This window comes from Tenebrio molitor, chromosome 1 (assembly GCF_963966145.1).
Source record: "Tenebrio molitor chromosome 1, icTenMoli1.1, whole genome shotgun sequence".
NCBI classification, from domain to species: Eukaryota; Metazoa; Arthropoda; class Insecta; order Coleoptera; family Tenebrionidae; genus Tenebrio; species Tenebrio molitor.
In genome coordinates, this window is record NC_091046.1 from 23,412,072 (window position 1) to 23,439,089 (window position 27,018).

A 27,018-nucleotide genomic window follows, 5' to 3' on the forward strand; every position below is an offset into this window, starting at 1 on the left:
GGGATCATTTTCCAGAAAATCTTGCCGATTTCAGACGAAGAGCAGGGTGAAACATTTCATCAAGTATACGCACAGTTGAAGAGCGTTATCAAGGAAGGTGGGACATCCAGTGATGCTAGAGTGTACAAAGAGATCTATGTACCTCAAGCCACACATTTAAGAATATTTTCAAAAAGAATATTTGTATTATTTTCTGAATGATTTTTTTAAGAAAATATGTATTTAGTTGGTTACAATTTGTCATTTAGTTTAAAAAAAAGTAGAGCTGTTAGAAAAAAACCAATATTATTTTCGTAATCAGCATCTTAAGCTACGGTTTCTTAGAGAAGTACGCCGCGCACAACTCACGGTAAGTCGTGCGCTGCGCACAACCGCGTAAATCTAATCAGTTGATACTGATGGAAGCGTTTTCTTAGAAAAAGCCAACAATGCGTTCAGCTAAACTTTTTCTAAGAAAACGCTTCCATCAGTATCAACTGATTAGATTTACGCGTTTATGGGAAACGCACGACTTACCGTGAGTTGTGCGCGGCGTACTTTTCTAAGAAACCGTAGCTTTAGATATACCCAGGAACGCTGATAATATTTCAGGAAAAAAAGTCAGTGTTGACCAGTGTAATTAATTAGTAGTCTTGTAGTTAATATTTAATTGTAAATGTGCTATAAAAATAACAATATATGTACATATTTGTATATTATTAAAAAAAAGTATTTCCTCATCTCATTTTATAATCCCTGATATATTCCCGCAAGAACTCTTCTCACTGGCTGCGTCCCAGGTAGACAGTGCCGAGTTGGCTTGACCGCGGTGCCGAGTTGGCCGGTTATCCATGGGCTACGGGTACCGAGATGGCCTGTTGTACTTTATTGCAAATTTTACCTAGGTATAATAAAGTGCCGAGTTGGCGTCCGCCCGAAATTTTTAGGGAATGTAAGGTCTGATGACACCTGTAGAAACGTCACAATACATTTGTTTGTTCGAGTCAGGTATCGAGATTTTCTTGAAATGTAAATTTGAATCGGTCGATGTCATCAACAACGATTTTAATTCCTCGTCGTTTTCCTGAGCTTCCGCCACTGCTTCGTAATTCACAGGTTTAGGGATAAGAACCTCTTGAATTCTGGAGAGTGTGTCTGCAACAATATTGGCCTTTCCTGAAATATGTTGAACATTGGTAGTAAATTGACCAATGTAATCGAGGTGTCGTAACTGACGAGGACTTGCTTTTTCTGATTTTTGCTTAAAAGCGAAAGTAAGTGGCTTGTGATCCGTGAAAAGAACAAATTCGCGTCCTTCTAGCATGTGACGAAAGTACCTGATGCTCAGATATGCTGCCAGCAGTTCACGATCATAAGTGCTGTAACGCTGTTGAGTAGCATCCAATTTAGTAGAAAAAAATGCGAGCGGTTGCCATTTTCCTTTAACGAGCTGTTCTAGAACTCCGCCAACTGAAAAGTCTGATGAATCTACATAAAGTGCTAACGGTGCTCCTGATGTTGGATGAACTAAAAGGGTTGCATCTGCTAGAGTTTGTTTACAGGTGTCGAATGCTCGTTTTAACTCTTCTGTCCATAATAATATTTTGGCTCCAGTTTTCTTGTTTTTACCTGACAATATGTTTTGTAATTTGAGTTGTGCTTCTGCTGCGTGAGGGATCAATCTCCGGTAATAATTTACCATTCCTAAAAAACGTTGCAAGTCTTTAATCGTCTCAGGCAACTTAAAATTTGTAATGACTGCCACTTTCTCGGGCAATGGTTGAATACCATTACTATCGATGAGATATCCCAAGAATTTGACGTTGCTTTTACTAAAAACACATTTAGCCCTATTGATAATAATGCCATATTGACGTAAACGTTCAAAAAGAAGTCGGAGATGTTGTTTATGTTGTTTCTGGTTATTAGATGCTACCAAAATGTCGTCAATATAGGGAAAACAAAAATCAAGATTTCTTGTGACTTCGTGGATAAACCTTTGAAAAGTCTAAGCGGCGTTGCAGAGCCCGAAAGACATAAAGGGAAATTCAAAAAGATCAAACGGAGTGATAATAGCTGTTTTCGGGATATCTTTGTCTTCGACTGGAATTTGGTGATACGCTTTGACTAAATCAATTGTGCTGAAGATTGAGTTCCCTGCGAGCGTTTGAGCAAAATCATTAATGTGTGGAATGGAATAGCGATCTGATATTGTCACATTGTTCAGCCTGCGATAGTCTCCGCATGGACGCCATTCTCCGTTTGTTTTTGGAACCATATGTAGTGGGCTTGCCCACTCGCTGTTTGAAAGACGACATATTCCCTTTTCTATCATTACTCTAAATTCTTCTTTTGCAATTTTCAACTTCTCGGGGGAAAGTATACGGGCTTTAGAAAAAATTGGCGGTCCAACAGTTTCTATGCGATGTCTAACATTATGTTTAACTGTAGTGTTGCCGTTACCGGGCGAACTTGAAATATCTGTGAACTCTTTTAACAGGAACTGAGAAGCAAAATCCATATAGGCGTCTGTAGATCCAACCATAGTTGTTTTCTTGTTGATATTGCCGACATAAGGCGTAATTTCGGATCTAGCGAAGATTCTTTGCTTTTTAATGTCCACCAAAAGGTCGAAATGGTTTAAGAAATCAGAACCAATGATCGGTTTTGACACGTCCGCAATAAGAAATTTCCATGTGAACTTTTTGAAATTGAAGTCTAAAGTTAATGTTCTGTCACCATATGTGCCAATTTTCGTTCTATTTACTGCTGACAAAAATAAGTTAGTATGTCCTTTGCTTCTATCGCTATAACGTGATGGAATAACTGATACATCTGCACCTGTATCAATCAAAAACTGTGTTTTAGTTGTGACATCTGTCATAAAAAGCCGACTGATTTCAGAGCCATTCTCGCCGGTCGCCGCGTACGAGTGGCTTACAAGTTTTCCGCTTGAAAAGAACAGGGGGGCTGGCAACAATGAGCTCTAGAACAAAACTTCATATGGTACCAACATGGTCGAACATCAGGGGTTGAATCTTGCCTTCTCCTTTGTGTAGTTTTATTGTACCATTTTTTGGGTGGTCGGTTATTCAGAGCTTCAACCTTTTGAATTAATTCTTCTACTTGATTTTGAAGGTTTTGGAAAATTTCAGGCGGATCCGCTTGCTTCATTAATGACTGTGTTAGTAGTAACCTGCATGATTTTATCTGCTTTTGATGCTAATTCCTCTAACTCAGAATCAAAACACGAAAGTACTGTTTGACCTTGTGCCGGCAATCTTTGAATCCACAAAATTTTTAATACGTCATCAGAGAGAGTTCCTGCATTTCGCGCAATAGTTGACTAGGACGTTTGTCGCCCAGTTCGAAAGTATGCAATAATTTTTTAAATTTGGTTATCTCTGGTTCCAGAAGGGAGGAATCTTGAGTGAAACCCTTGATACTTGTGATGTAGTTTCTTGGTTATTCTCCTGTTTAGACATTCTGTTCGACGTCGGGGTCACCAATGTAGGGAAACGAACTTTATAGAAGAATCGGTTTTATTTCTGACAAGTCTCAAAACTATAATATAACAATAACAATTGAATTCCCTACCAACTTCCTAACTCTAGCCAACTTGCTTCGAGGGTCACTGCAACCTTCCTCTCTCGTAATGTAAATAACTATTTAAATCATTTAGGGCCGGTTGCACCAACGTGAGTTAAATTTAACTATGAATTAAAATACGAGTATACGAAAACATTGTTATAACAATAGGTAACTAAAGTAACGAAGCGTTTTATAACCTACAATTAACTTTAACTGGCGTTGGTGCAACCGGCCTTTAATGTATTTATTTATTATCCTTTATTACTGTTAATAAAGCGAAATATAGCGATGTCGCTAGGTTTTTTGTAAATAAAACAAATTATTGTTTTAGACATTAATTTTTTTATTAACATTTATTTTGCATTCCTAGTTTCAAAATTATAAAATTGTATAGGTTTAACTTACATAAAACATTTTTATTTGCTCACAAAAAATATATAGGTACACTGAACACAAAAAAAAAAATGGGAAATCTAAAATTTGATCATGTAAATCAGATTATTAATTGTCAGCTAATGTCAGTTTTATTCGTGTCAAACAGCTGTCAAACGTTTTTTTGGTTTTACTTTTTCGTTTTAAGTATGCCTCAACTAAACTGTACCTAATAAAAATACGTTTTTCTTGCTGCATATTAATTTTACCAAGTCTAATTAAACTATTTTGCTTAATCATTTCGGTGGCAATGTCAAATAATTCTAACCTCTTTAAAAAAAACCCAAATTAAACAGATTAAAAAACATACAAAAACAAATTTTTGTGTATCTACGTCAATTTCCCATTTTTTTGGTGGCAAGTGTATATTCGATTTTTTTTTTACTATCGAACTACATGATATCGAACATAAATATGATTTATTATTACTTTAATAATAATGTTTAATAAAATGATCTACCGTTCTTACACTCACAGCGAATAGGGTGTTAACTGTTGCAAATACGTGTATAGGTATATCATATCATTTCTGATCAAGAGCGCCTGTTGAAAACAAAGATATCAGAAAGATGTGGTACAGGCTTATTAATCATCACAGTAAAATTCAGTTCTCCCAAAATGGTTTTCATCCCAGAATAAAACAAATTTATTACTCTCTTATTTTCGTACTCCCATTCGTTATTTTATTCACTCCCAATAATAACATTTGCCGTTGTATGATTTAAGTTAAGTTATAAGGTTAAAACTGCTTTTTCACAGGTGCTCTTAATTAAAAAAAATTTTTTTATCTACTTTGCGTTAAAAATGGGCTCATTATTATATTAATAATATGATTCATTTATTAAACTGTTTTTGGTAACTTTTAGCTTTTGTTATATTGGCAACATCAGCCGTTTGACGTCAGGCGTCAAGGTAACAAGTGAAGCTATGAAGCAAGGAGTAAATTTAGTAAATATAACCTTACATTTTTGTGAAAATTATCTGTTGCCAACCCACGCGAAAATCCCCAGTCTAATATTAAAACTTGAGCAGCTGAAATTTCAGGAATTAGTACAGCAAAGTAGATAAAATTGTATATTATACTCGTTTAATAAGACGTATTATCACATTCGTTCCATTAAAGCACTTCTCGCTACGCTCGTCGTGCTCTCATGTAATAATAAAGCCTCTTATTAAACTCGTATAATAATATACTACAATTAAACGATATGTATGTATAGTGCCATTATAACTTACATGTTGCATGAAATGTGCTTTATTATTTATTAATAATCCGCTATAAGTATCTGCTTTCTATAAAACTGTTTAATATCTATTAGATCATTGTTACAAAACAGCATTATAACTTCTTTAATGTTAACTACAGTTAAATTACATTTGTGCCACATTATTTAATAACCACAATATATCGGACGATTTTAACATCATAAAATTTCTTTTTCGGTATGTGCCTTCTTTTTTCTTAAAATAGACTTAAGAGTTCTTGCTAATTCATAAAACAATTTTAACACATAAGTGAATAAAGGTTTGAAATCCAACACACTATCTAAAGTTGACTCAAGTTGCAAAAAACCACTTGTCATTTGCAACTGCATTTTTTTCATATTTTTGAACCAAATAAAGGCACAAACGGACCAGAAAATCATAGTTTGGGTTGGATATTTTCCATATAAGTACAGTTTTAAAGTAATTTCAAATGAATAATGCCATAAAAGTGCTGTTGCAAATGCCAAGTGGTTTTTTGCAACTTGAGTCAACTTTAGAGTTCAAATTAGTTTGTAATCAAACAGACCATGATTTTCTCAGTTTTCCGAACTTAAGTCGTCTTATTATTTGACAGATCCTTCAGATGCATAATTTTATTTTGTCCATACCTTCAATTGTTATGATGAATTACAAATTGAAATATTCGGTTTATTTTATTATTTCCTTAACTTTTTTAACAGTTCCTGAAATTCCTTTTGATAATAATCGTCAGCTTGCAGTTTTTCATTTTCACTTCGTTTTGACAGCTGATGAAGTTACACCATACGTTAACGGAAACAAAAGCAGCAAGCACCAGGCCACTGGACCACATTTTTTTTAAACACACGTTGAATACTGTATGAGTATGAATACCGATCTATTCGATAATAAAAACACGAAGTTTACTTAGTTTTTACAACTTTAAAAATTGTTCATTCCAAATCCGACGGTATTCATCTAATACAGTGTATCCGGATAGGTAAAACGACTCTTGTAAAAGATAAAAAATTATCGATTTAAATTTTCAATTTCTGGAGTTCAGTCCTGCTTGGTTAAAGATCAATTTCTAACATAATTTTAGTTTTGAAAAATCAAGTATGCCATGGAAATTTAAAAAAAAAAAACAATTTTCCTGTAGAGTAAAGTGCCTTTTATGTGACAAATACGACAAAAATTGATTAAGAAAAGTTGTTTAGAATCAACATCTAGGCCCTTAAACCAAATTTCAAAATCATTGGCCGACTATGATTTTTCATCTTTTTAATATGTATTTCACAAATCGAAGAATCTTATTTTTGACAGTTCTCTTATTATGAGTAAAAAAGATTCACACTTAGATTATTACTACAAGTTACTGGCTTAACATTAATAAGTAACATCAAAGTAAATTAAAACCTTAAATTAAATGGAAAAAATGAAAAATCATTGTTGGCTGATGATTTTTAAATTTTGTCTATAGGTCTAGATGTTGATTCTAAACATCTTTTCTTAATAACTTTTTGTCGTATTTACCACATAAAAGGCACTTTACTCTACAGAAAAATAGGTTTTTTGAAAATTTCCAAGGATTACTTTTCATTTTTTTTCAAAACTAAAATTATGTTAAAAATTAGTCTTTAACCAAGCAAGGCTAAACCCCAAAAAATGAAATATTTTTTATCTTTTACAAGAGTCGTTTCACCTATCCGGAGACACACTGTAGGTACAGCTGAAGCCACGGAACAGTTTACATCATTATTTTTCTATTGTAATTTTGTTAAAAATCATTGACGTAGTGTTATCAATGAACCGTTATTGGTAAACACCACCAAATATTAATTTGCGTAGCAAAAATTTACCTACCTTTGTACCTATTTGTTAAATTGTAAGTTTTCAGTTTGTTAAATTTTGGATTTTTATTTATTTTGTATAATAAAACTATTGTTTAATTAATACGCCATTGTTAATAACGTCATACGAGTATTGACACAAAAAGTCCATTTACACTTTAGAAACGAGTCGTTCAATACAAATTGTTGAATGTTCAGGTGAAAAAGACTAGTCCCCAATTGAAAGATAACAATTATTCCTTCATATTAAACAAATTTGAAAGTAGCTACCTGAGAAAAATGATTTATTTCTCCTGTGGTTTTTTTTGTTACAAAGAGAAAATACCTCACTTTAGAGACAAAACAAAAAAATGTTTATTCAAAAATCGCATTGCAATAACAACATAATTTAAATTTTAATTTTAATTAATTTAATTTAAAAAAAAAAGAATATTTGCGGATGATTGACCTATAACGCAAAAATCTTTGGTTAATTTTCATTAAAATATTTTTTTGTTAATTTCCTTATTTTTTATTATTTTGTTGTTAGATATCTACTATTTCTTCCAATGCGATTTTTGAAAAAAAAATCAAATAAAACAATCGCTTAATAACAAAAAGAATATTTAATTCCAAAAATAGAAATTACGTCAAAACGGCTGGAAATAGGCATACACAATATTAAACTTTAAAATTAAATTTCACATTTATATTTAGTGTCAGAAATGGTAGTTGCCATTTAAAAAAATTAAGTTTTCAACATTTTTTGATTATCAATTTTGAAAAATTGCAGTAGGCGTATGAAACACTAGCGATGCAGAAAATCGGCGAAACTTTTAGGAATTCAACATAAAAAATCAATTATTTATTTCCAATGGTCTAGGAGTTATACATTTTTTAATGAAGCCCTGCAATCCCTCTTTTTTGCGAAAAAGAGACAAAAGGACGTTGTGAACTTAAAATTTAACGTAGAATCGAAATTTGAAATCAAAATAGGGCCTTTCTGTGGATTTCACTAACCCTTTCGCTACCGCATTATTTTCCGTGCGATAAATAGTATATTATGAATTTATGATACAAGTTTATAAGGAAGCCTTTAAAGCACGTGCGACGAGTTTAAGAGCACGACGCGTAGCGTATTTTTTATTATACCTGCACTACAATCTGAAAATTATAACAAAAAAAGTAAATTGAAAAACCTTTTCGAATTACTTAATCTGTGTCATTAATCGTTGATATAGGAATGGTCAATTGTTGTTGTTTCGTTGCTAACATAAATTGTGTATAAATGTCTATTTATCATTGTTCAAAATGTAGGTGAATTTGTTGTTACCTAAGCCCAAGCCCAAGCAGAGATGAATAGGTATTGCATTTCTCGCATTTGAAGTGCGATTTACCCTTACATCCTGGTTTTTTACATCTTCCTGCCCCTTTTTGTTCATTAATCATTATGTATCGGGAGATGATCGAATGTATCCATTCTAATACTGAAGAAGGTCTTACTTCAAAATTTCTACGTTTTGCTACAACTGGTGTATGGCGCAAATATTTGTTTTCTCTACTAATTGATCTATCAGATTGGGGGTTACGTATCGACAAAAATATTCAACGGGTTCTGCAATATCATCTTGATTCATTGGCGATTCTTCTGGCGGCTGCCATCCTTCCGAATTGAATTCCAAAACGTTTTTTCTGGTCCATTTTATTTGCGATTTTTCAGTAATTTTTATAATATTGCCTGTACTGGGAATAGAGTTACTATCGAGCTCTTCTTCTAAATCGTATTCTTGAGAATTTTCATTTTCTTCAGCGATTTCATAAATTGCTTCATTTTCGTTTTCTTCAGCGATTTCACCAACTGCTTCATTTTCTTGTGTATTGATTTCTTCATATACTCGTACCTACCTAATTGTTATTCAATTCTTTTTGCAACTTGCACAAGCTCTTCGTCGCCTTCATAATCGGAGAGATCCGAGTTATCTCCCTTGTCCAGTTTATTCCATAGATCAATCACAGATTTCTCCACCCTCAGGCCGTATTTTTCTACGACAAATAGTTCTGTTGTATCTCTAAATGGTTCAAATAGAAGAAATGTAATGAGAACTTTGATTTGGATATTCAAAAAAATATTACTCTCTTGACTTGATTTGTCCCCGATCGTCAACATCAAACTTGCAATCCCCCCAAAAACAAATTACAGATATAGTTTGTTTCCAAATTATATGCAGTTGTATCAGTTTATAACACGAACTACGTGTATGTAGCCATCTCCTTTCAACACATGTCAAATAAGTTCGTTGCTTCTGCTACGTTCGCTATTAAGATTGTCGCTCTAGCATCTCATTCTAAATCGTACGATTAGAGTAACATAGAACTATTGACGTGCGTCGGCTTCGGCCCGGCGTAAGATGTCCACTAAACGTCAAAATGTGAAGAAACGACGAAAATGTAATTAGATTTATCCAAATCTTTGGAAATCATGACAAAAGTGTCCCAAAAATAAAACTATTATTATTATTATTGCAATCGGAACGAAATTCGAAATAAATACACAACTGCGCATGCGCATCATCCATAATTGGAAAGTCAAATGGATATTTAGATTATTCAAAGCGATTATTTCGATTTATTCGGTTATCAAAATATATCGATTACGCCCAACACTACAAAATACTATAATTTCTTGACAACGGTGGTAACATAATCAACTCATTATGCTTTGCTGTCAAATGTCAAATACGGACGAACGGCATGTCGTCTTCTTGATTCAGGCGTGACGTCACTGCATATATTTTGGAAATAAACTATATATACTCCGTACGGTGATAGATTGCACGTTTTTAAATTCTAGTTCCAAAACATAAAGCAGTGAAAAATACTAAACTCTCCATCTCAATTGTTTCACGTTATGTATAAAACCGTTGTATCCCTGCAGATTAATTCCCGCCAAACCAGTTTCTGTGTCTGTCTTCTGTCAAAAAACGTGCAATCTATCAGAGTACGAAGTATACTCGTATCTACATCACGTCTGTTGCTAGAGGACATGAACAAATTCAAACATTATTTTATGAACAGCCTAAGAGATGGCGCCCTAAGAATTAAAATTAACTTAACGAATGTCCAAGAACAAGTATGGTTCATGCAAGGGAGTAATTTGGGTTGCCCATAATAAAATTCGATAAATCACGTCCAAGATCATGGACATCAGTATTTCCGAAATACAGGGCCTTTCACAACTCGCGCCCCAGAGAAAAAAAGAAAACAAGATCGCATTTAGATGTGTAATTTTGAAGAAAAAAAAATCTAACTTCAAAGATATTCGAGAAAAGACAACTTAAAGTGGACCAATCAGAGATCTACACCATCAAGGTGTATTTTGCCGTAATTTTACGTTGCTAGGATTTCATTAAATAACACATCTTTAAAATAGGTATTTGGATATCTGGAGTTCTTGAAAGACGTCAGTGTCAAATTAAATTTGTAATAAAAAAAGGCAAAACCTCTGTTTGGTTACAATCATGTATTCAGCCGCTGATTATTATTTAGAGATGATAATAATTTTTGGAGAATGTTAGCGTAACGCCAGGGAGGCAGCAAGAAGAACCTTCTAAGAACGTTTTCCGGACAGAAATGACAATAATTTTTTCGTTTGCAACACATTTTTCATTTTTTGCTACAACACGTTGTAATAATAATTGAAATGACCTAGAATGCCATTTAGTTGCGACTGTCAAGCATCAACCACTACCCCACGAGTCCTTTCTTTTAAACAAACAAAAATACAAAAATCAGTATAGGTAAGTACGGTGCGATCAATTAAAAAATAAATCGAGTCGGCGTGTTACCTATGGGAACCCATGCTATAGCATAGGCTCCACAGCAAACTCGATTTATTTTTTAAATGATCGCTCGGTATTATACAGCGTAGAAACTTTAACTGGAATAAAATTTGTAAGTTGGACATAGGCGATTTTTGTAAAAAAATCCCGAAACAGGTGGACAGATGAGAATGAAAAAACGATTCTGAATGACTGTGCAGTTTCAAACATCAGGCCGACCGGAGTCTGTAGCGTTGCTTCAGTTTAGTTGGATTGAGGCCGTTTTTCAGACATGAGCCGGGAATTTCTGGAAGAATTTATCAAGATTTACGATTTGAAACCATACCTTTGGCAGGTTAAAAGTAAACTCTATCATGATATTGTAAAAAAGGAATCCGCCTATACGCAAGCGTTTTATGTGGTAAAGGCAATAAAACTGTACCAAGTGTTTCTCGGTTGACATGTTAATCATACCTTGGTACTGTAATGGTCCCAATAGGTTCGCTAAATTAAGAATTTTAGTGTTAAATAATTTCAACGAATTTTCCTTAACAACCAAAAATGTTGCAATAAAACACTGATTCCACATTTTTGGGAATCCGGCAATAATACAGAGTGGCTACGAAAATTGGAGTCACTTTTCTTCATATTACCAAGAGATGTCGCTGTTTTTACAATAAATCATGGCCAACTTCATCTAGCTTCCGCTGCGCTCCGTGTTTTTTACTCACGATTACGAGGAAATGCAATTTTAACAACTTGTCAAAGTCTTTGCCTAAAACAAATGCTCTAGCTGACAGGTCTCACAAACCAACTTGATTTTATTCGCTTTTTCATTAAAATGTCTCAATTATTATTTATTAAACATTTTTATTTCTTCAAAAAACAAATAATATTTTTATACAGCAATGTTTAGAAAAATAGTAACTTTAAAAATAAGTAATGGAAAACATGTCACAATTTAAAATAAGAAAGTTAAATATCAATCCACTTGACCTGCTTCTTTAAAAAATAAATATTATATGGCAGTTCATAGTCCCTTAAACGCCTTTTCATTTGACATATCGTTTATTGAAATCGGACAAGAACTAAAGTTGCTAGAGTATTTAAAAAAAATTTGATCGCCCTGTATAAGGGTTGTGCATAGACAGCGAGAACCCAGTATTGGAGAGGATACTAGGCTAAACAGTCTACGATATCAACTACATAACGGGACATTTTTTTAACTCTGAACATAGTTCATACTTATTCCCTATGTTCAATTTTAAAAAACACAGATCAATGTATTGTGAGTTGCTATGCACCCAACTGTATCGAACACCAGAGATTTTGAAATAATGTTAAAAATTGTTCCGATTGATGGAATTGGTCTATCATGTGTTGCATTGGAAATGTCACGCACATTTCTAATGCTCTGATTGGCATAGAATAACTGCATTATGTGTATTTCTTCTTCAAACAACTTGACCATTTTGTTAAACTGTCAAGTACTTATTTTCGTTACCTTGGTTACGTGATTACATACATGCATTGACTTGTGTTTTTTTAAAACTGAACATAGGGAATAAGTATGGGCTATGTTCAATGTTAAAAAAATGTCCCGGTATATTGGGCTGACATAACCCTCATTGGTTGCGAGAAATTCATATTCAGTTCTCGCAAAGACTCAATGTATGGGCTGGGATAATAGGTGATCGAATATCGGACCCAGTATTCATGGATGGTAATCTTGATGGAGCATTATTGCCAAATCCGTTAGATCCAGATTTACCAGATGAAAGAATATGATATGTATCAACAGGACGGAGCTTCCACCCCATTATGCTGTGATCGTTCATAAATATTTAGACGGTTTGGAAGAAGAGGTCAAATTGAATGGTCGGCAAGATCTCCGAATCTTACTCCCCTTTTCTGAAGAGTAAGGTCTACGTAACAAAACCGAACAAAATTGAGCATATTGTCTCATCGCAGTAGGCGTTGGTGACGTAGTTAAATGTGCCGCAAGCTTTATAACATGAGTGAGACTAGCATCGCCAATAGGTAACGCTGCTGGCGGTAGTGTAAATTTGTCTACTAGTTTGTCTAACGTTGCGAAGCTAGCGGCACATCCCAAATTTGTGTGGGTTTTCAACGCCAACTGCGATGGGACAATCATTTATAATGACCCTGTATTTATCGTAATATGCCCAAACTTTGGTACAAACCTTTTTGACATTTTCGATTCAACAAATTTACTATTTAAAGGGCCTTTTAATAAAGATTGGGATGGCGATGTTCCTTTTTCTGTTAAGTACAATCAATAGAGACCACTTTTGTTAGTTGTTGTTAGTAGATACACATTTAGTTTTTGTCCACGATCTAAAAAATTTCTAACAATAAAATCACAAATCCAATCATATGTAGGTACAACATTATTCATGTAAATCAAAATATGAGAAAATTTAAAAAAATCTGGAAAATTAAACTTAAAATTGATTGATAACATGTAATCAAATCTAATCAAATGTCGTTAATAATAAACTTGACTCGGGCTACTACTCGCAACTGCATCAAAAATGTTTTAATGTACAGTTGGAGTTGGAATTTCGGGCATCACTGTCGATATACCCTCAAAAAATGTAAAATAGGCTTTACATTATTAACCTCAATTTTACCGTTTGCGACGATTTTGATTGACATGCGATTGACGTGAACAGAAATTAATTTCAAAATTTGACTTTTGAATGTCACGTTGACTGTAAAGAGTGATTTACATCGCAATTTTTTGAAGTGAGCGAAAAATGATGCCCGAAATTACGTGTCCCTAACTGTACACTAGTCACCTATTTAATTATCCGTCACTTTTATGGCCTTTTAATAACGTCCCTCACGAATAATCTAAGTTCTAATAAAAAGCTGATTTTACAGTTGGTCCATATGTCACAGACCAATGTGTGTATGGAAATCAACTACAGGATAATTATAAATAATTGTATGTACCATCGTAGTAGGCGTTGATGACGTAGTTGAAGGTGCCGCAAGCTTCATAATATGGGTGAGACTAGTATCGCCGATAGGTAGCGCTGCTGGCGGTAGTGGAAATCTGTCTACTAGTTTGTCTAACGTTGCGACGCTGCAGCACATTCAAAATTTGTGTGAGTTTTCAACGTCAACTGCGATGGCACAATCATTTATAATGACCCTGTAGGTATTAGAATTAAAATGTTCGTTTTCATAATGTTCATTGGCGAACAATAAATCATAAAAAAATCTTGTCTTAAATTAATGCCTAATAAAAATTCTAAAAACATGAATCTAAAAACACTTTTTGCAAGTTTTGCTCACTTTTCATAAAATTTTTAACTGTAAAACATTTAAAAAAATGTAATTTGTAATTTAACTTAAAATTCAATCAGTTAATTTTAATATGGTAAAGCAACAGTCGTATGTTTACAACATGTCATGTATATAACGGGTGTTTTTTTAAATTTGGTGTCGAAGTAGGCGATGAACTGTCGATTGTGAACCCACTATACAGGTTACGGATCACGGATCAGCTGTTTAAATCTTACGCTTTTACACGAGTGGTGCGATCTCAATCGACTCTCCAAGGCCTACTTCGACGCCACATTTAAAAAAACACCCTTTACAGTGAGCGGCAAAAGTATGGAGTAAATTCCTTAAAAATTAAACAAATTTTTTTTCAAAAAAATCTTTGGACAGGTCAATTTTAATTTATAAAAATACATGGTTTAGTACCAAAGAAAATTCCAAGCAGTCATTTGTTTTCGAGTTATGACGTCATCGATAGTTTTTTTTAAATGGAAACCCCCTATTTTTCTTCTTGATTCTGATAGCCCTTTTAATTGTCTAAATGACAGTGTAAAAATTTTGTTATCTTATATAAGGAAATTTTTGAGAAAAAAAAAAATAAAGTTGGAAGAAATAAATTTTATAACGAACAAAAACAAGTCAAAAAATCAAGTAGGTAAATCAAACAGTCAAATGTTACTGTCAATTTCATTCGTATGTGTTTTTTGTTTTACAAAACGTTTTCGAAAATGACTCATTTAACAGAAACACAACGTATTGAAATTTAAATTTTGATTGGGTGCGGAGATAAAACTAGATAAAACTAAAACAGGGGGAATTTCTTCATAAACTTGCTTTTTGTCAACAAGCTGGGGGATGGCAATTCGAACATTTAATTCCATGATTTTAAGTACTTACTAACACAGTTTTTGACTTGTTTTTGTTCGTTATAAAATTTATTTATTCCATACTTTTATCTACGATCGCGTATAAAAAGTAGGCACTTTTTGCTCTAAAAATCGTTGTCAAAGTTGACGTTTAGAGAAACTGACGGAATCGTTCTCTAAAAGTTTTAGGGCACGATTTCTCGCTTTTATGGCACAGAACTGTCAGAATACAACAATCGAATTTGTTGGAAACATTGTTTAGGTTGCTAAACGACGTGTGGTTCTCAAACGACTTTGGTTATTCATGAAATATTGAACCAATGAATTATTTTATACAAATTTATGTTGAAACCGGTGTGATGATCTCACGATCGTAGATAAAATGTTGTAAGACATACGTGTAAAAAGTTCCTTTGTTGCACTCACATATTTTAAAATACTCCCTCCTATAATATACCTCGGTTGTATTTTAAACCCGTTCGTGCAATAAAGGATAACTTTTTACACTTATATCTTAAATAACTATTACCGCTCACTGTATAATCTGTTTCAAAATCAAAAATCCACCACCTGTTGAATTATGTTGGCAGAACCAAAGAAATCCTTAGAATAAGTTTCATTTTTTTGGGTTGGTCCAACGTTCCGCCAAAATTTGACATCGAACTGTTGAGTTTATTTACGTAACACAAAATAATTATTATGTACAAAAAGGTGGTAGCTACCATATCACACGTTTCAAGTGAAAAATTAAATGAGAATAAATAAAACACGGTGAATTACGACCAAAACGACTGTCAACAGTTTTCTTTCATAACCCCACTTTTTCCGACACTTGCAAACACCCTAAAAACAAAAGTTGGCGACGTTGTCGGTTGTATTTTCGATGTAGAATGCAGTGTTGGTGGATTTTTGATTTTGAAACAAATGATAGGTATTTTTGTAATTAAGATCATGGCCAACTTCATCTAGCTTCCGCTGCACTCCATACGGCCGTAACATTATGCCAATTTTCTGCTAACCTCAAAACATCGTTTGGTAACTAGCCCCAACTAGCGGAGAAAAATGTTAATAACAATGATTGACGTATCTTTTCAAAGTGTCATGAAGTTTCAAAAAGATATGAAAACCAAACGAAAATATGTAATAGTCTTGTAAAACTGGAAAATATATAACTATATTTAATACATGATTTACATAAAACAATGGAAAAGGAACAAAACTCGAAAGTAACTTAATTTTAAACAGCATAAAGGAATGATAGCTAAAGAACATACCTAAATGGGTGGATAGATAGGTAGGTATGTAGGTACCTCTTTGGTAGATACGTATTTAGTATTATAATTTTAAAACCTTTCCACTTATGGGTTTATTAGCAATTGAGTTTCTTTATGTGTGTTACAGATAAAGAGGGAATTACGAATTAAATGTGGAAGTAAAATTGTTACGAGTTGTTTGCAAATATTTTCTTGGGCCAAATATGATAAAATTTATGTGGTGGCAATATCTGCCAATTCTTAAAAAAAACTAACAAACTGATAATTTAGATAGGTAAGTCAAACCGCCACGATTTTGAAGATTAATTGAACGTAAAAGAGGACCAGGGGGTTGAATAAGACAATATAGGAGAGAGACAACTGTCGCAGTGAAATATTTCATTTCATTTTTTTACAATATACCCTGCTATAAAAGCAACAGAAGCTGCATATATGGTGTTACTGCGATTAAAATTAATAATTGGTTTACTTAAATTTCGAACTTTCTCTAGCAGCCGAAAGGGTTGTATCAAGTCCGGTTCACATTTTTCCGCCAAATTGACAAAAAAAACACGGTTTCCCTAATAAAATACGTGCAACAGACGTTTCTCAACTCCTTTATTTTTTGTTATTATGTGGTACAAGTACCCACTACGATGTCCACACAAGTGCGCTAGATGGCGCCAGCAAATCGCAAACAGAGTATTTTGATACCATGGATTTATTAGTACTGGATACGGTGTACAGCCATCATAGTTGAACAAGACGTACCATCTATTTCTGTCGCTCTCAACGCATTATCTGGGTATTAGCACTATCCTTTAGCGAGTCCCCTGACTCTGATTGGTTTAAATTCTCAATCTATCAATTATTTATTACTCTCCTGTCATTCGTGTCATCTTTTTTCTAATCTGTTTCTCTGAAGTTTGTATAGTTCGAGAGTATTTGAACCGTTAACTCTATCAAGTATTATTGTTTTAAAACTTGAACATATTAAAAATGACTAATTCACTCTAATGTGAAACACTGACAATGCTGTTGGTAAAGATTTCACAAAAGGAAATCCAGGTTTGGACTACAAAGGTGAAAAGAATTGTCTGCCTTCAACAACTATTCTTTTGTGAACCACTTAACTTTAATTTGTGCGTAAATTCAAACTCACAAGTATCCACGAAACTTACAAAAAAACACCAAAATAAATATTAATCGTAACAGATTTTTATATTTATTCATTATTAAATAATACAACTTTGTTAAGTTTACTTCTTATCTTGTTTTTGTTTAGAGCTTTCGCAGTTTTCTTACATTCGTAGTGTATTTCCCTTTGCTCGTCAACATACTGGATCATATTTACATGTCGTTTTGCTTTTCGAGAGCTGCTAAAATGCTCTACTGTTACATCTGCATTATATCTCGAATCTACTGATTGAGTAGTTTTATTTTCTAACAATTTAAAAATAGGTAAGTAAGTTATGAAAGAGAAATTAAATATTTAAGTTTTATACGCTCTACCTTTGTTGCCACTACAATGTTCTTCTGCGAAATTGAGATTAAAGGGGGCATTAGGTGTCGTAGGAAAATTCAGGTATTGTGAAGATACCTATACAAACCCTTTTTAAAAATTTGCATGGTTTTTTACATTCATCCTAATCAGAATTCCGAAAATTTTTTGAACTAATAACCGCACCGTTTGCTACTTTGATTGTCTCTTCCACACTGATATCCATTTGTTTCTTAAGAAGGTTTCTTTTGGAAAACTGAAATCATTTTTTCACCCAGGTCTTTGGTATTTGTAAAGAATTGTCTATTTTAGGTAGGTACATACCAGTGAAAAGATAAGTCTTGTCTTGAAGAACTATAAGGAGTAGAACAAATTCTGCAGGTTTTCATTATTGCAATTATTCTATTTTACGAATGCAGGAAGTTTTATGACAGTTCAGACCACAGGTTCAGACTTTTGAATTAATTTCAAACTTCAAAATTGACATTTGCGAAACATCAAAACGACATACGTATTATAATAACAGAGAGAAACATATTTTAATATAGGTTAGAATGAAATGGGGGAAGGTACCGAAGTCTGTGATATGTTTTTTCAAAGTCGACATGCGTTTATAGGGTATTGCCGTATCCAGTACTAATAAATCCATGTTTGATACTCTAGTTACCAAACGATTTTTTTAGGTTAGCTGAATCAACTTTAGACCCTTATTGGGACGGCCATATGGAGCGCAGCGGAAGCTAGATGAAGTTGGCCATGTTAAGATCAACTAAATTAACTAATCATAAAAACAATATTTTCAATACATTGTTTCACCTTAAAGCACGATTTATAGTTCCGTATACATATAGCATAACATAGTCAAAAATCATAAACATAACATAACTTTTTAAATTCAATTTATAGTTCATGACAAAACGTGATGTGATTGCTGATTTTTTAAGTGTCAAACAATTGTCCAGTATGTTTTGTGAAGACGAGGTTTTAGAAGCTGCTGCTTGTGCTGTGGCCTTACACGAGATAGGTCGTAATAAAGAAAAAAGAAAGAAACCACGAAAAAAACGCGTTACAAAAACACGGATAAATCAGCTACTCCAAATCATTTCCTTCTTCACACCGGCCTTTGGAAGACTTATCGTACAGTGACTTGAACCTTTGAACACACTGTACGATTAGAATTTCCTTCATATTTTCCACCTTTTCAATAATGTTTTTAAATTGAATTTATTGACAGCAGACCTAGAGGTAACCGTTTCTACCAGGTGGGGCATCGTATACGCGCAAGCGAGAAATCGCGTAACAGTTTTATTAGTTTTCTGAAATTAACTGTTAATTTACCTATAAAGTTTTTACACTAAATGAATCTGTATCTGCTAGCGCATCGAACCCTGGTGGCACAATTACAAATTTTGACTTGGTTAGCTAAATTTGCTTTTTTATTCAAACCAGACGCGTGATTTATGGCCCAAATGCTATAATTTGCCAACAAAAGGGCCATTCACTAGTAGCGGCCCGTTTTGACCGTCTTACTTACAGCTTTGTCATAAAAATGACAGTTTCCACTGTCACCTAAATTTACGACAGCACAAGTAGCAGATCATAAATAAAAATGATTTTGAAAGTTGAAATGTAAAACTGCGTTTAATTCAAAATCTAATTGGTGTTTTTTTCCGCTGATTTCGTAAATAATTATAGGAAGTGAATCTGGATAGGTCAATACAAAAATCAGAATTTGACTTTTTGGTTGAAATTTACATTTTATTTATTTTTGGCTTTGTTTGTAAGTGAAAAATTATCAAAAAATTATGCAATGTACCTTACCAATAGCCAGGTAAGTGTAAAAAATTTCGACAATGTTATTTAATTAGAAGTCGCGATTTCTCGCGTGCGCGTATACGATGCCCCACCCTGTATGGAAAAATATTAAAATTCCGTAACTTTCATGGTACGGTCGGTGGACAAATAAAACTGGGACACTTAAAATTTAATCTATGTAAATCAGACCATTGAATTGTCAATATATTTGTCAGTATGTATATAATATGTCATACCAAAGTTAACCTATTTGTGATAAAGCCGTAATTAAACGATGCAAATTTGTAGATGTTGACTTATGTGATTGTCATTTTTGTTCCAGTTTTATTTGTCCATCGACTGTACATACATAATATAATAATTGAAATTGGCCAATTTATATGGAAACGGATACGGACTTATGTTATGTTAACGGATCTATAAATGAATACATTTGATTCAATAGAATTCAATTTTGATATGTTATGCCATACGTACTTACATGTTACAGAACTATAAATTCGCCTTTATAGTGCGTTACGGAAAGTAAATAAATTAAATATAAATAATAATGACAACAAATTACGTATAAAGAAAAAGTTAAATCGAGTTTTATTAAAACTTAATTTTGTTTACATTGTTCATTATTAATGACTTGACAGAGCAAGCACTGTAAATGGTTTAAAAATATCAAAGAAATATAAAAAATAATACAGTTGTATTTCTGTCCAATTATTTGTCGCTGAAATTTAAATAGCAACTTAACATGTCAACATGTCATGCTCTCTTTATGGGATGAATACAATGACATGGTTAGTTTTACTGTTCAAGTGAGAAGAAATTCAAAGAAAGACACGCAACAAAAAAGCTCAAATCATAAACCAAAATTCTAGGTATATTATACACAATGACTACGAAAATTGGATTCACTTTTCCACGTTTGCCCAAAAGATAGAACTACAAAAAAAAAAATGAAATGGAATTGCTGGCAACATTGACTTTTCCTTTTTTTACGTAACTAGGATACTAGGATTTCAAAAAATGTGGCTATAAATGTTGGTTGCAGCCGTTGCAGCCGATTATGAAATGTTGCACGTCAATGATCCTGCACTCTTACAGCTGCTGTTCCACCAGAGTGCCGTTCTTTAGCAGGATAATACCATATTTATGGTATGTACGAGTATTCGCAGCTCAATATTAAATTTGAAATTCATAATTTTAAATTGGCACTGACATTGACAATTGGTAAAAACAGTGACAATTGCACGAAATATTGAATTCGATGTTGCCATTTAATTAAAATTGACAATATGAAGAAAAGTGATTCCAATTTTCGTAGCCACCTTCTACGTTATTTTATGTTATCTATCCATAAATTCGAATCAACTACAAATCTCCAGATTTTAATCTACCCGATTAAGACCAACTAAATTAACTAATCATAAAAACAATATTTTCAACCAAAAAATGTTAATAATAATTAACCTACTACATAGCATAGTTGTTATCAGGTATGTTAATACCACCCACAATACCACCACAATTGTCGTTTTAAAGACGGCAAGAAAATAAAGTCACTTTTACATTAGGTGAAATATTAAAAGTTATAAAAATCGTCCAAAATTGTTTTAGAGCGCGTACGACAACGGCAGTCAAGCCTGTAACGTGAACGTGTTCGTCTAGTTTTTGAAAGGGCTACGAGCCCCAACGAGCACGCTACGAATGCCTCGCCTCACCAACGGTTTGGACCGATCCGTTCGCTGTCGGTTTTTGTGACAAACACAAAGGGATTCGCCGTTGTGGTTTGGTTGGACGTCCTTCAGAATATTTCATTCCTGGCATGCTCGGATCGCCGTTGGATCGTAAGACCATCACATTACGTATCACACTACATATTAGATTACGTATTACATTACAGGTTCGGCTCTATACGCGCCCTAAAAGAATAAAGAAAATGTTACTTAAACTTAATCAAAAAAATGTTTTGTGCAACTTATTTAATTTTTTGAACCACTTGTACGTTCAATTGTTTCCTGTATCGGTTAACAATTTAACCCTAAATTATAAATTAAAACACATCTATTATTTTAATTCTTTCTAAAACATAGTTGTACAATGTTTAACCATTGATTGGCCGATTTGCAAATAAATCATCAACAACATGACTGTCTGCTAAAGTACTCATATCTCCAACATCTCGATCATTTATAGCTATTTTTCTTAAAATACGTCTCATTATTTTTCCCGATCTAGTTTTAGGTAATGCAGGTGCATTTTGAATAGTATCGGGTTGGGCAAATGGTCCAATTCTTTCTCGAACCAACTGTTTCAGTTCTGATAGCAGCTTGTCATCAAAGTTAGTTCTATCCGTGGTTGTTATAAAACAGTAAAGGCATTCGCCCTTTACAGCATGAGGTTTAGCTACTACAGCAGCCTCTGCTACATTTGGATGTTCAGCCAGAACAGATTCCACTTCAGCAGTTGACATTAGATGACCCGATACATTTAACATATCATCTATCCTCCCAGTAACCCATAAGTAACCGTCAGAATCTCTTCTGGCGCCTGAAAATACAATGTTTTTGAAATAACTCGATTTTAGTAAACAACTGCTGACCATCACCAGTACAGTAGTACCCAGGAAATTTTGAAAAATATGTGGTTTCATATCTAGGATGATTATTATAGAGAGTTCGCATTATTCCGGGCCACGGTCGGGCAAAAACAAGATATCCTTCTCCTTCACCTTTTATTTCGATTCCAGATTCATCTAAAAGAGCCGGTTGTACTCCAAAGAACGGGAATGCCTAAAAACTGATTGTTTAAATTTTGTCTTAAATTTTAGTAAAATCGACAAAGTAAAATAACACATTGAAATTTATTGGTTTCATCCCAAAAAAGCAAAAGATGATTTCAAAACTGGTTTTAATATTCTGCATAATCTTTTTCTAAAACAAAATATTACAATTTATTCCTCAAACATTTTTTTTAGGTCGAAAGTATTTCAATTTAGGAAAAATGGAAGAACCCATCTCCGGGAAATAGGGTGCATGTGGCTATACTTTGTAGTGGAATTGCAGTCGTTTTGCCACAGCAAATGCTCATGTCCGAGCAGCTAAGTGACTATGGTGAAACAAGACCTTCTCCTGCTATTTCTAATCTGTCACACAGGTCTACACTGACTTCGTTGTTTGCATAAAATTGACAGTTTTTAAACAATTTCGAACCCTTGATTACGAAAATAATTTTAGTTTTGCGCTATCACGTCTAGTTTTTTCACAATTCGTTTTTTTTTAAATTGGAATGTTCACCTAGAATGAATTAATTAATTCAAAATTTCGATATTGTAATATTCTATGAATGTTATTGAAAGGAATGCCTGGAAGGCATTTGTTATAGAAAAATTTGCTTGGAAATCACAAAGATGAAGACTACAAAAATATTGTAAGAATCATGTTGGAAAATTTTCACATCTTGGGATGGACGAGTAATATGAGTTTGAAAGTGCTTTTCCTATTTTCGCACTTAAATCTTTTTCCTAAAAATCTTGGTGCTATTAGCGAGGAATAAGGGCAACGTTTTCACCAAGATATAAAAGAAATGGACAGGTGATATCAAGGAATATGGAGCGTATCAATGATGGCAGACTTTTCCTGGATGTTACAGCACGATGTACCAAAAAAAACATACAGCAGACAATCAATTAAAAGAAGTTTCCTCACAAAGCGTCAAAGATGCCATTCTCATAAGGAATACAAAATTTTGTTTGATTTTAAACCAAGAATTATTATAAACATGGAATTTTTCTAAATAAATTGCTTAATTATTTTTTTGTTAATTGTGAAAAAACCTGTCGTGATACAAAAAAATGAAGGGTATTATTTTTGTAATCAGGGCTCCAATAACTATTATACAAAATCAGTTATCAAAATCAAAATAACCATTAATAAGTTTTGTTTTGTAGGCCTGTGTCATTTACAAAAATGTGTCTGTAAAACCTCTTAAAAGATTTACGTAACAGTCTCCGCTGATTGCGACCTGTTGACGGATATACATTACAGATTGCATAGCGATGATATGATATGTCAGTGAAAATGGTTTATTAAATTATGTACTACATGTTGACCGAATTAAAACAATTGGTAGAGACAATCAACTTTTTTATTTTTAAATGTAAAGTACGCTATAATTTTTCTTATTAAATCTGAATGATTTTTTTTTTATTTGGCAATGTATAATAGGTCACTCTAATTTTTTTAGAAAATATCAAAACTTTATAAATATAAGTAATCATGGTCTTTTTTTCAATAAATTGCAACAGTAGGCTCAGCTTGTGTATTTTACGAGTAAGTCACCGTCATTCCCGTGTAAATTAAATTGTTAGTGTCATTTAGACATTTAGAAATAACTTACATGCCAAATTAAGTTAAATATTTTATCTACGATCATCTGATAAAAGCAACTTTATTGATGTAAAAGCTCTACTATAAATTGTCATTTTATTCACCTACAAATTAAAAGAGAGCTCTTATTGGTTCCCAGGCATGGATAAAATTGACAGAATCTTTTATCCATCGGACTTGGACCAATCAAAATTAGAAATTGCAGTACTTAACTGCAGCAACATAACCAAATACAAGAACGTAACCATGGTAACAAAACGAACATTAAAATTTTAAAAATTAAAACTATGAATTTGTTTTATTATTTTTTTGTATATTTGATCGTATACAGTGTGTCCCCGGATAGGTGAAACGATTCTTGTAAAACATAAAAAAAATCTCGCTTTAAATCTTCGTTTTGTGGGATTCAGCCCTGCTTGGTTAAAGGCTAATTTCTAACTAATCATTTTTCATTTTTTTTAATGTTTATTTATTTCAGAAATCAAAATTATACGGACCTAAGATTTTGATTTCTAGCAATTTTTCTAAATAACTTTTCGACGTATCTGTTAGTAAAAAGCAACTATCTCGGAAAAAAAATGAAAAATTATAGTTGACCGATGATTTTGAAATTTGGTCTAGGAGCCTAGTTATTGATTTTAAACAACTTTTCTTAATAACTTGTTGTCGTATTTACCACATAAAAGGCGCTTTATTCTACAGAAAAGTAGTTTTTTTTTTAATTTTCAAGGCATACTTGACTTTTCAAAACTAAAATTATGTTAAAAATTAGTTTTTAAGCAAGCAGGGCTAAACCCCAAAAAAATTAAAATTCAAGTCGAGAATTTTTTATCTTTTACAAGTCATTGCAAGACACTGCATAAAGTGTAGTATTATACTCGCAAGTAAGAGTTTTTATCCACTCAAATGATTACAGCACTCGCCTTCGGCTTGTGGTGTAACCTTCATTTTCATGGATAAAAACCTACAACGAATTAAAAAAAACTTTGAAATTAACAAAATATCCAATTCAGTATGAACTGACAGCTTTGAATAATAAAACGACACAGTGCCAGCGAACAACTAGATGTAAATTGGATTAATCACCTACGATTTTCGTTCCTCGAGACGAAAGTTAACGTTATAGGCTATTCTATCACTGGTGGCGGAAATCAGGTTTTCGCTCGAGTATTCGCTAGCAAAAAATATCTTTCCCTAAGAAGTCGTAGAAAAAATCAATTTTCAAAACTTAACTTCAAGAACGAACATCTTTGTAGAGTTAATGGGAGGAAATTTTTTATACGAACTTGTTATTTTCACAAGATCTACCCAAAACCCAGAGATTGCCCTATCATACAGATTACACTATCAGCGATTAAAATATTATCCATTTTCATAAAACTCGGTAAACTTTAACAATTTAATGTGAAAAACTGCCTAGGATACAGCTTTCACGTTTATTCTTTTAGACTAGTAAGGATAATAATATAAAATTCAGGATAAATAATTGAAATGATTAAGGCGTCACGTGTATGTTAGGGCACCAATTTTTTAAATTCTCAGCATTTTGAAAATTGTGGAATTTGCTTGCACAATGCTACCAACTAAAAATAGTTTGATATATCAAGAATACTTTTCATTTATCTCTGGCTAAATTTTCATTTCACTTAAAAGAAAAAAAATCTTCGTTAAATATTACTCATTCGTCACGTCACTATTACACAAAAGAATAAAACTTACGGCAGCTCCGGGTTTCATTGGTGTTGCACCAGGAAGTGGTGTAAGAACATGTCCGCCAGTTTCAGTTTGCCAAAAAGTATCAACAATAGAACATTTTTCTCTTCCGACTAGTTTATAGTACCACATCCATGCTTCTGGATTTATTGGTTCGCCAACAGAGCCTAATATTTTTAACGAGGAAAGATCCACGCTGGAAACGAGTAAATGTTTTTTTATGTTGACAATCCAACTCGAAAATTTTTAACCAATCGAACTAGTGGTTTTTCACCGAAAAAATTTATGTCAAAATAAAACGTCAAATTTATTAGGTCAACTCGATAAAAATTTTCTCGGTGGATTGTCAAGTCGAATACAATTCGTGGTCTAATTTTTTCTGCAAAATTTGTCATTTAAGGCATTCGTAGCGTTTGCTTTTGGAAAATTACACTCGTCTCCTTCGTTGACTCGTGTAATTTTCGTTGCAAAAGCTACTCATGCCTTAAATGACAAATTTTGTCGGAAAAAATTAGACCAATTATACAGGGTTATTCTAAATGATTGTAGTCGAAGTAGGCGTGAAAACTGAATGTAAAATTTATGGTTGCCGCTCCACATAAAAAAAAACATTAAAATAATGTGAATAGTGAGTACACACCGTTCACACACGGGAGTCAAATTGGGTGCAAAACAACTCAATATATCTGGATTCAATCCTAATTTAACAAAAATAAATAAAAATCTCATCACTGCACTTTTCACCTAAAAAATGACAGTGACAGCGACAAAACTGACAGTTCACATGAAAGCGGCAAAAATGTAATAACATGGGCATGGCCTACTTCGACTACAATCATTTAGAATAACCCTGTATATGATAAAAAATATTTGTGTAAAACTATCGAAACAAATAAAATAGGATAAAGTATGTACATTTCCTTAGACACTGTAAAAAAATATCTCAAATTACCCATTATGAATTAACGAGAGTAATTAGGAAATTATAACATATTAATTATAATAAAAAACAAAAAACAAAAAACGCGAGTTAAAACACTAACAATTGATTAAATACTATTGCAGTGTCAATATGTAGAGCATCCTTGCAAGTTTAATAAGAAATCTGGTTCGTAATTCATTTAATATTTTGTTAAAATCAACAATTTTGGATAATAAAAGCAAAACAAATGAATAAATGAACAATAGTCATTAACAAATCATATACTGTTTTCTCAATTTCGTTGTAGGTCGTAAAATTTTATTTTATTATTGTACATTGCAAATATACAAAATATACAATATAACCCTGCTTAAAATATAA

At 33.0% G+C, this 27,018-nt stretch overlaps 1 protein-coding gene and 1 long non-coding RNA gene across 3 annotated transcripts in view; one reads left to right on the plus strand and one right to left on the minus strand.

Moving 5' to 3' along the window:
- LOC138123422 (uncharacterized) overlaps nt 1-27,018 on the plus strand; it is a 273,107-nt gene that overhangs the window by 177,175 nt on the left and 68,914 nt on the right. The window lies entirely within an intron of this gene.
- The window catches only part of AcCoAS (acetyl coenzyme A synthase), a 68,514-nt gene continuing 61,677 nt past the window's right edge, over nt 20,182-27,018 (minus strand). For both annotated transcript variants that reach the window (XM_069037683.1, XM_069037675.1), the window contains 3 exons: nt 25,722-25,911; nt 22,217-22,406; nt 20,182-22,164 (listed from right to left, as the gene is read on the minus strand). In XM_069037683.1, coding sequence (XP_068893784.1) covers nt 21,719-22,164; nt 22,217-22,406; nt 25,722-25,911 — 826 coding nt within the window. In that variant the 3' untranslated portion in view covers nt 20,182-21,718. The remainder of the gene's footprint in view (nt 22,165-22,216; nt 22,407-25,721; nt 25,912-27,018) is intronic.